Source organism: Mixophyes fleayi, chromosome 2 (assembly GCF_038048845.1).
Source record: "Mixophyes fleayi isolate aMixFle1 chromosome 2, aMixFle1.hap1, whole genome shotgun sequence".
NCBI lineage: Eukaryota > Metazoa > Chordata > Amphibia > Anura > Limnodynastidae > Mixophyes > Mixophyes fleayi.
This window is the reverse complement of record NC_134403.1, coordinates 90,582,224-90,593,887: the sequence shown is the minus strand read 5'-3', so window position 1 is coordinate 90,593,887 and position 11,664 is coordinate 90,582,224. Positions and strand designations below refer to the sequence as shown.

Sequence of the window (11,664 nt, the reverse complement as noted above, 5' to 3'; positions counted from 1 at the left end):
CCAGATTCCGCAGCGCTGTACAGAGAACTCTCACATCAGTCCCTTCCCCATTGGAGCTTATAGTCTAAATTCCCTAACACAGACACACAGACTAGGGTCACTTGATAGCAGCCAATTAACCTACCAGTATGTTTTTGGAGTGTGGGAAGAAACCCACACAGAACATACTCCACACAGATAAGGCCATGGTCAGGAATTGAACTCATGACCCCAGCACTGTAAGGCAGAAGTGCTAACCACTAAGCCACCATGGGGCCCCCATTGAACCAAACTGCTGAAAACTCATCCATGGCTATAAGAAGCAGTTTTATTACCAAAGGCTGTCTAGGGTACCAATAATAATGCCAATATCGGCTATTTATATAGCACCACTAATTCCGCAGCGCTGTACAGAGAACTCACATCAGTCCCTGCCCCATTGAGGCTTAGTCTAAATTCCATAACACAGAGAGACTAGGATCGAAATTATGCTTTGAGTGCGGTAGGAAACCCACACAAACACAGGGGTACATACTCCACACAGATAAGGCCATGGTCAGGAATTGAACTCATGACCGCAGTGCTGTGAGGCAGAAGTGCTAACCACTAAGACCACTGCCCACGATGATAATGCCATTTATTTTTTTATTTCATTATTTAAAATTATATACAGCATTAAATTCAGACTCAGTTTTGAGTTGTGGAGACCAAATACAGTTACCCTCACATTATGTTTATAGGAAATGTTGAATTTGAAAAGAGTGCACTGTTGCCAAGGTTTATGGCTACAGCTGTGTATATGGCTAAAGTATTGTCTAATACAGGGTTTGGCAACCCATGGCACACAGACGTTGCTTCACTAAAGCAGCTGACAACTGCTGCTATACTGAAGCAGCTCAGGTTTCTGGAACGGAAGACGTCTCTCCAATGGCAAGTAAGAGTAGCACTAAAAATTGAGGGACACATCTAATTGGTGTACTATGAATACAGGGGATAACTATGGGGCATGATGTGAATTGGGGCCACAGCTATGAGGCATAATAAAGAAGGGGCAGGGGCACAACATGAATGTTTGCCTGTCCCAGTAATGATATCATACACACACCCCAACTGGCACACCTGTGCTTCACTAGATTTTAGCTGGCACGCTGACAGTAAGAGGTTGCCAACCCCTTGTCTAGTATATGCAAGGAGATCTGTAATACATCCACATAAAAGTGGTGCTATTTATAGTTTTATTCTGATTAGTCTAAATCCAACTACTACTGAAAGAGGTGATGGTTTTGGCCAGCGAGAAAACATTGTTTACATCTGGAAATAGCGCTCCAAAACCATGCATAAATGTATATACTGTAACACAAGAGGATTATGGGACTATACAGAATTACTGTCCACCTGTTCTAGTTTTGTTGATGGAAGGCCTACATAAATCACATTTTATATTTTCCCCAAACAAGTTTGTGGTTATTTACTTTAGCCAGACAATAAAGTTAGAAAAGTAAAGTCTGTCAGGGTGGACTGACATCGGCCTCTAGTGAAAGGTTTGGTTTAAACCAACACAAAAATTAAACACTCAAGCACAATGACTTCTCCCAGCTTTCCAACACCATTCACTGCTTGTAATCAAGGATGCCTCTTCCAATTGACCAAGCTTTAAGTGGAGACATAAGACCTAATAGTAGTAGTGACAAGTGTGTCGACATTGTGATCCAAGTAGGAGGGCAGGACCCTTAGTTGTACATAAAGAAAACCCCATATTGTATCAACCTGAAGAGCCATAAATATTAGCACGATAGCACCATAAATCAGTCAGCTTGTTTCCATCTAAACACATAAAAGCCAATTACCATTTGGGGGTAAATGTATCAAGCCAAGAGTTTGCCGGTGGGTTTGAAGAGTGGCGATGTTGCCTAAAGCAACCAATCAGATTCTAGCTATCATTTTGTAGAATGCACTAAATAAATGATAGCTAGAATCGGATTGGTTTTGCAAACCAGACAGAAAACTCACCTTGATACATATACCCCCTGGTTGGTCTGGTACAGAAGTGCACCTTAGACCAATGTTTTTAACCAAACCTTTGAGGGTTTGGAAAATAGGCAGGTTAAGATACATTTTCCAGATTTATACACACTTCAAAGTAGTGAAATTAACTGGTGTTTGTGTTAACACCAAGAAGGACCCCCCCCCCTTACTTAGCTGAAGTGAAGTATCAGAAACCATGGTAAGAATGAATGTAAGCAATAAAAGGTAAATCAAAGCTTTATTTAATCTTCCATTGACATACAACTTACAAAAACAACCCGTAAATATGAATGTGCCCAATATGTAGTAAAAAAACCAAAATAAAACAAAAAGCAAAACACATTTGACCCTGCTGGGATTGGGCTCAATGACCATACTGGCCACAATAACTGTAAAAAAAGGCACAACTACATGTAATCAAGTATTTTCCAAGGCTTTGCATTTATATAAAACAATATTCAGCATTAAGGAGATCCAAGTGCTGAAAAAAGTAAACAATGTATTTCACCTTTTGCCCCCTTATGAAAGGTGGTTAGAGAAACTGCAGCATTTCCAGGGTCAATACAATATTTAAACATTACCAGAAACCAGGGCACACTTACCCACCCCATTCACATTTAATGCCCAAATACAGCCTTTCATAATAACATAAATAGAATCATTAACAGATTATGCATTTCACAAAACAAAATCACACAGAAGAAAACAGTAGATACAGCAACATTATGGCTGCAAGTTTGTGCAAACTGATCAACAGGTACATACCCGAGCCCTACAGTGTCTCAGCCTGTGCCAATTTAGGGCAGCACAGACAGCAAAGTGGCATGAAGCAAAACAGCTTATCAAAGTACAGGGAAAAGGGACTGGACAGACAGAGAAACAGTGTTAACATGTCCCTCTACCAAATCCAGTGGGACTGCATTGATATAGTTACATGGATCTCCCCACATCTTGTGGCCAAGCCAAACAGCCAGCAGCCAATGGTCTGAGACCAAGGCTGCTGTTACATCAGCTGGCAGCTCTTCTCATCGCTGAAGGATCTCTCCACACGATCAATTTCCTCAATAATTTTGGTGAATATCTGTTTGCTTACCTGTAATAGACAAGATGCAGTTAGTGAGACACCTTATCTGTATGTGTGACAATCTACAGTTCTAAGAACACACTGCACACAAGGAATTAAAAATGGCCATATAAAACTACACCTGTTTTTCCCCCCTTACAGAATATAAACAATGAGCACCAGCTGTTTGTAGTTATATTGGCAGAAGCTGTATTATAGTATTTACAAATCTAAAACAATCCATACTGTCACATCACATACAAATGGTACATTCTTGATCAATTCAAGCATGTGAACATTTGTCCAAACTTTACATATACAGTATAATTAAAGTACCTTCCTTTTGGCTCATTTCATGCGAGATACGCAACAGGAATCAGACCCAGCCTGCGCTACAGTTTTGAAGTTATCATATTCGGTACACATATGTATGTAATAAAATGCACAGAGGACAGGGTGTCAATACTTACATCTGGGTCTTTAGCAGAAGCCTCAATAAAGGCAGCTCCCCAGGAGTCAGCCAACTTCTTGCCATCTTCTGTTTTCACTTGACGACTAAAGGGAGAATAAAGGCATTTTCATATCATGTTATAACAAAAAAAAACAAAAACGAAATATATATATATATATATAATCTAAAATATACACAAACATACCTTTGGGCTGGGAGATCAATCTTATTCCCCACAAGGACAATAGGCATGCTGAAAGATAAGAGATCAGTTAAGCACATTGAAATAATTTAACAGGACAATTTTTACTGTAGAAAATAAAAAAGTGACCAAGCTAACCATGACTTGAAGACCATCCCTATTTCAAGACAGAAAAAAAAATTGAACATTGCAGTTGTGTGGTCATACTTTAGGATGGTGTCAAAGGAAGGAACGAAAATATATATATATATATATATATATATATATATAATTTCTACAGTTAAATGCTTAAAAGCAGTGGTTAAAGTGGCAGTATGAAAAAAAAAAAAAAGTAATGGGAACATAAGTGAATGGAGTTTTACAAAGAAGGCAGGAGAGGTGGTGGTACAACAAAACAGTATACACCCCCACCTCCAGCCACTGCTTAAGAGTATAAGGCACTTGGGAGTATTGTCCACCACACCCTATCCCTTGTTTTGAACTGCCCACTAGCAGCTGGAAAGTAGTTGTGTATGCAGTGCATGATGGGTTTGACTGCAGCTCCTGTGCAATCAAGTGCTCTTTATACAGCTTTGATAGTGACCACAGATGAGGTATATTGGAGCCAGCAGCGGGATAAAAAAAAAAAAAAAAAAAAAAATTTAATTGAAACTTACAGACACTTCCCTCTTCTGTCTGTAAGCACCCTGTATAATCCACTTGCAATCTGGAAGCTGTGAATAAGATAAAAAGCAATAAAGTTACACAAGATTACTATAACAATAGCTATACTATATTAGACCCAACAATATATCCCATAAAGAAATTGGGTTTCACCAAAATCATCACTAGGGGGCGCAGCAGCACTTAACAGTAGTGACCAATAAGTACTTTCCAAAGGGAATTTGAGATTACCTTCTTGAACAAGCCACAGAGTAGACTACAATGTATCCATGTATTCCAAAAATAAAGGACTGAGGGAGCAGGGAATATTCATCCTGAAAAACATAAAAAAAAAAGGCGTGTGAAATATATGCTGAAATGTAGAAAGTTATAGTGGCTAAAGACTAAACTTACTTGTCCTGATGTGTCCACCACATCCAACTCAAACTCATCAGTGCCCAGTACAAAGGTTTTGCTCCAAGCTATACATAGAAAGATAAAGTAATTTTACATGGGTCTAAAAGTAGAATTAGATCAGTATTCTAGAAAAATTTAGTCTTTAGGACACCTACTGTTTTCAATGGTAGGTTCATATTGCGTAGGAAACTCTCCAGAGACAAACTGTTGAGCCAATGAAGATTTACCTGTAGACAGCAAAAAAAATATAAAATATAAAATATAAGATAGAGATAGAGATATATTAGAAAATTGGGGAATACATATAGCAGAGTGGGCTATTCAATTAACAAAAGCATTCTATAAATTAGGCTACACGTCTAAAACGTACACAAGAAACCCAGCAATGATGATTCTAAAAAGACATACAGCCCAACATTTTAGAGGTTCATGTTCTACTATTTATGAACAAGTATCTATAGAACCTAAACACATATCAGCAGAATTTCAAATATAAAATTCACATAAAACTACAAACTGGGCCAGTTTTAAATTTTGGACTGAGACACTAACAGCCAGGAGAGGATCTACACAAATGTAAATCTAAATGGGACAATAGAGTAAAAGACTGCCTCCAAATGAGGCTTTTGCTATAGCAATAAGGCTGAACACTTCTATCACAGGACTCATAGGCTTGGCCAATAATAACCTGTTATATCTTGGTAGCTGTTGGTTATGCAAAGGCACAAAAAAAAAAAAAAAATAGGCAGCCGAGAAACAGATAATCAATTAATCAGGGAGTAGTAGGTCAATTGTATTTAAGGAGAACACCATACCACACATACTCTCCTCCTCCTCCCCCCAATACACAAAAAAGGAAACGTAAGGCTCTTTTGTAGAAGAGTCAGCAGCAGACAAACCATCCCCCACCAGCACAACATGGCAGTCAATATACATAGAATTAGACCTCCCCATAACAGAGACCATTCCTGCCCCCTCCCCTTACACAACACTAAACTATCACAAACCAGCACTTGCCGTGCAACACATAGTAAATCAAACACACAATTCGTTCCCATATTATACAGGAAGCGACACTACCGACCAACGCATCCCAATCGCATGTACCATCAAGCTGCCACCAAAAAGACGCACAGTACATACAAGCGTCACTACACATAGAATATAACAATATAAAAACCTGAGTCCTATAATAAGATGCAAACCACACAATGCTCACTGTAATAAGCAGATAAAGCCACACCAGACATGCTACATTATTGTCGCAACAGACAATCGCAGAGTGCCGCAGTAACAGGACACACACAGCGTCCATCAGCATTATACAGATTAGATTTCTCTCTGCAAGATGTAAAAGAGGAAACTCCATAAACATATGTACCTATAACCAGCAAACACCTATTACAGACCTTAAACATCGCACAATAAAGCTGCAGCAGCAACTTACCGACTGAGGGGTATCCGAGCATCACAACTTTGCGGTGTTTGACTAGAGGCATATTGACCAGCAGAGATTACAGCCAAGCAGCGTGAGACAGGCGGAGATGACCGAGTGACCCTTAGGAACCAGGATTATGGTCAGCAGCGCGGTCTTTGGGTCAAATATAGAAGCCCTATCTCCCTTCTCCGCCCATCGGCCCGCTCTGTCCAGTCAGCAGGCACCTAAAATGAATAGCAGACTCTGATTGGTCACAGGGTCTGCAGGTATCCAATGTGAGGAGGGATGAAGGCAGCGGCTAGTTAATTCATTGTTTGGGTTTGTGGAAAGAGTAAACAAACGGAGCCCTGTGATTGGCCGCTTTCCCATGCGACTGGGCGGGGCCACGGGAGGCTGGATGGCAACAAAGCCATGTGTTCCTCCCGCAGAGATGATGTCTGCCGGCGGCTGGGACCATTACATCTGTTGGGCTACAGTTGTGTTTTGCTTTATTAAATTATCTTTGGCTATTGGCACGACAATAACCCTGTAGTGTATATGTATGTTTTATTTAGTCTGTGCATGTCGCCTTAACAGAGCTCTATGGAAGCTCGCCCGGCCGCTGAACCCCCAACATTTACTGCTCTTGATTGTTGTCCAACACTGGAAAATTCAGTGGCTGATATATACGGCCCTATCCTGATTGGCCGCAGGTATCTGTCCCCTTACAAGGCAAATTCTTTTTAAGGATTTAGAAATAGTGGATACAAAATGCGAACAGTCCATATTATTTGGTAGATCATATGTAGATCAGGATTTTCCTTCTCTTGTATTGACCTTGTATATGTGAACATTATTGTGCATATGGACTGTTTTGAGCACAGGATGGTTTTTCATTATCTACTCGCAATGTTATTATGCCATTATGCCATACCAAGACTTCTCCTGCTGCCTTCTCCTAAAAGTTTTCCACCACAGTTTAACTTTTTAACATTTTGCTGTAAACCATTTTTTATTTTTGTAGTAGGTTAACCTATCAGTAGAAGTTTGAATTGCCCCGTGTAGTTTAATTTTCCCAGATTCACTCGCATACATTTACTGATGTGTCAGTGTTTTGGCTACTTTAGCCAATCAGGTAACAATGTACACACTCAACAGCTTTGTTGCTATTGTATACCAAACACAGCAGGGTTACTGAAGGCTATCTCTAGAGAAGGGTGAGAGTAAACACAGACAGTGAGAACAAACACAGGGGTTTTAATCATGTTACCTTTAATTTGAGATAGTAGCATATCTTAGTTCCTTAACTGTTTCATTGCTGCAGGGTTATTCTTTAAATTAAAGATCTTATTATAGTCAACTATATATTTCCAAATACTTAGTGTATATATCACAGGAGGTTTAACATCATCTTTTGGTGCATTATCCTGCAATGCATTCACTGGAAGGTGAACACATTTTTTGTGCTTGCCAAAATAATGAATAGTAGATAGCTATACAAGCTCGGTAACTGTACTCGCTGCAGTTTTAACAAATGCCAGGTGGATCAAGGAAGCCTGTTGTGGACCATGGGTACACATACCCTAAGGGAGAGCATAGTATGTCATATACAACTACTGGTCCATCCAAATGTTGGAGGTGACCCTGTTGGTAATTGGGACAAGCTCCAAGCCAACCATATGCACATAGCAAATCTTGTCAGCCAGTGTGACAGATTTAGATGAAGTTGGCCGGAAATCGCCCCATGATTGTGCTTCTACTAACAACCAGTAATTTTTCTTGGTGTAAAAAGAAATCAGCTAATAAATGTCTGACTGTGCGAAAGATCATTTGTGGACCACTTCAGTTAGGTACATACAAGCAATGCACCAAGACCACCAAATAACCACATATATTCAGCTTGGCCAACTATGGTTATAGCCAAATTACACATGGATTTGATCACTTGGCAAACAGGCTGAATGATCAGATCTAAACATGTGTTGTCAGCTTTAAACTTTGCCATCAGCGCAAAACAAGGATACAAGGTGCCCGCTGGTATTACTAACCCTGCTACTGTTACCTGACCCCTCTCCATCTCTTTTACCATTATATACAAGCTTAATTTAAAGTTGCATCAATTGCTTATGCACAGTTGTGTGAGCATCTATGCATGTACCAGATAAGATACAAATCATTTGTATTATCAACTGCTCGGAATGCACAATGCATAGAATTAACTCCAATAGAAACAAGTGCTTCACATGTGTCTAGTTACATCTAAAACATTACATTGTTCAACTAGAGCAAAAAGTAATTTCTGCACTAATATCAGTGGTTTCATTGCAAACTGAATGAGGACCACAGATAAGTTATAAATAGAGGCAATGGACTGGCACTTATCTGACTTTCCCTGTAACTATCCTTTTTTAATTCCACTCTGTTATCTAGGACTAGATTTACTAAACTGCGGGTTTGAAAAAGTGGAGATGTTGCCTATAGCAACCAATCAGATTCTAGCTGTCATACAAAATGACAGCTAGAATCTGATTGGTTGCTATAGGCAACATCTCCACTTTTTCAAACCTGCAGTTTAATAAATCTAGCCCCTAGTCTCTTTTGCTTATAGATAAAATTAGGTGTCTGGTCAGAACACAGTAATGATTAAAAAAAAAAAAGAAAGACCAGTTGCATATAAAGGAAAGATTGTTGTGTGACAGGGTTCATTTATTAAGTGTTTACCTGCTAAGGGTGAATTTGTGATATGTGAAGAAACTGCTTACTTCAGAAACAATTATCTTTAAAATCTGGCTTTCAACTGTATTCTGCAAATTTTTTATAAACTAGTGCATGGTTGTCAACCCTGTACAACCTCCTGTAAATAATGCTTGGCATTCACCACTGCCTGAACATCTTTCCTTGGCAGTTCACAGACATTGTTCTGAAAGATGAACAGACCAAAAATAGACCAGGTTGTAGTTTTGGTCTGTTCAGTGTCTAGATGAGTATGAGCCTGCAGTATAACAACACTACTCTGTTGTCTATTTGTTTTTGAGTGGTCCATATAATAGAAGGACAAAAGTGCTAACTGTGCAAGTGTATGTATCTATACTAATGACTAGTGATGAGCGAAATCAGGGCAAGGTTTGCGCAAATGAAGTTTTGCTGAGATACAGGTATTTTCATAGCTGTGTGACGTTACAGTGTCTTTCAATCCTGCTTTTGCGTCACACTACCACACTGTATTTGTAAATATACATTTCCCCAAATTTATTTATTTTATGCATAGAACTGGGGTGGAGAAAAGAAATAGAAGGTTGGACTGGTGGCTAAGTGGTTAGCATTTCTGCCTCACAGCACTGAGGTCATGAGTTGAATTTCCGACCATGGCCTTATCTATGAGGAGTTTGTATGTTCTCCCCGTGTTTGCGTGGGTTTCCTCCGGGTGCTCCGGTTTCCTCCCACACTCCAAAAACATACTAGTAGGTTAATTGGCTGCTATCAAATTGACCCTAGTCTGTGTGTGTGTGTTAGGTAATTTAGACTTTAAGTCCCAATGGGACAGGGACTGATGGGAGTGAGTTCTCTGTACAGCGCTGCGGAATTAGTGGCGCTATATAAATAAATGATGATGATGATGACTGTGAACACAGAAGGCCAAATTCCAGCAACAAAATGTGCAAAATTAGCAGCTGAATGAGAGGAATATTTCGTAGAATAGTTTTTGACATTTTGATTATTTGTCACATAGGTGAGGTAATTCTTCATGGGAACAGGTCCAACGCTACCATTTGTCAGAATAAGGCAGCTGCATAGAGCGCCTTATATCTGGGGGGGGGGGGAGTCATTAAGGTCAGGCAGCAAAGTGAAATATGTGTAATTTTGTGCTGGCAACAGCTGTAGAGCAAATTAAAGTAAAATCAAAAACCTTTGGATGCCGCATAGCTTGCTAATTACCCAGCCATCTTGACTGTCTATTTAGGACTGGTCAGTTACACAAGTTTCTTCCCTGGAGGAGGCGAAAAAGCAATAATGGCCGATTGAGGAAGAGCCATGGTGGCCTGTTGGACCAGCATAGCAATAACAGCAGGTTTGTATTGTAAGGAATTTTGTGTGAAATTGTAATGTTTTGTGGTAGTAATAATTGTATTTTATAGTACGTGTACTATCAATTTTAAATATTTTTCTGTCTGTAACCTCAGTAACTTTCCCACAGGTAGCAGTGGAGCAGTGGACTTGACCACACACATCAGTTTATCTGGACGGCATCTGTGCCAGCCAGGAGATGGTAACAATTTTTTATTTTTATTATTTTTCTCTTAACCCTGGACTAAAATGAAATCTGATTGACTGGGGGCATCACTAAACCGTGATCTCTAGAAAACAGAATAAAAGGACAGAAGAATTGTATTTCCAGGGCACTCTTTTAATTATTGTGTATAATAATCCATTATAAAATGTATATATTTTATTGTTATGCAATAAAAACAATTATAGCGAAATATAAAAAAATGAAAAAATGAAGGTGAGAATGTGATTAATGACCAATACTATTAAAGTGTATGATAATCCAAATATAATTAACAGCAAGTTAGTTGACTGTTATAAAACATAATTAATAACGTCAGCTAAACAGCAGGGTAGTTTTTCTACCATTTTAATAGTATTGTAATTAATCACATGTTCACTGTCATTTTTTCGTTTTTTAATATTTTGCTATAATTGTTTTTATTGCATACAAATAAAATATATACTTTTTGTAATGGATTATTATACACAATAATTAAAAGAGTGCCCTGGAAATACAATTCTTCTGTCCTTTTATTCTGTTTTCTATAGATGTTCATATGTATATGGGTGCACCTCTCCTTATTATTTATCAATACAATTAAATGAATATAAAAGAAGGGATTGATTTATACTCGGTGCGGTGTATCTTGATCTTTTAAACCATGATCTTGTCTGTGTGCACGGTCCTACAAGGACACTTCCAGTGTGTGAAAACATGGCATATAAAACCATATTGGTCCACTTCTGACTGTACTAAATAAAATGTAAACATTTGTGCAATAATAGATAATAAAAGCACAATTCGTATTCATTAATTTAAAAAAAAGTCAAGGGTGTGTGTGAGGGGCTGGGAATAATGTATTGGGGGGAGCAGCAGGGTAGACTGAAGCTTTGCCCAGGTCACTTAGAATCCTTGTATGCCCAGGACCCCATCCCTTCCCCCTTAAGGCTGAAATCATGACTGTACTGTAGTTCAGAAAGAGGAAATAGGTTCTAGGAACCTTTGCCTCCTTCCTGCATTTAAAAACAAACAAACAGAAAAATACTATTTTCACAAGTATTTGACTCATTTTTGTGGGGATCTGCCTATGTATTAATGAACTTTGGCTTCAACAAAATGGACGCCATTACTTATTTGAATTTGGTTATAGTGTATGGTTCTCAATTATATTTTGATGCTAGTGTTTTTCCGTGATTAG

At 38.8% G+C, this 11,664-nt stretch overlaps 1 protein-coding gene across 1 annotated transcript; it reads right to left on the bottom strand.

Annotated features, from left to right (window-relative positions):
• Positions 1–2,225: 2,225 nt before the first annotated feature.
• On the bottom strand, positions 2,226–6,376 carry RHEBL1 (RHEB like 1). The gene is made up of 8 exons (XM_075198027.1): positions 6,227–6,376; positions 4,935–5,006; positions 4,777–4,844; positions 4,615–4,697; positions 4,377–4,433; positions 3,724–3,771; positions 3,538–3,622; positions 2,226–3,097 (listed from the first exon to the last, which is right to left on the bottom strand). The coding sequence occupies exons 1-8, from the start codon at positions 6,276–6,278 to the stop codon at positions 3,008–3,010; spliced, it is 555 nt and encodes a 184-aa protein (XP_075054128.1). The 5' UTR covers positions 6,279–6,376; the 3' UTR covers positions 2,226–3,007.
• Positions 6,377–11,664: the final 5,288 nt, after the last annotated feature.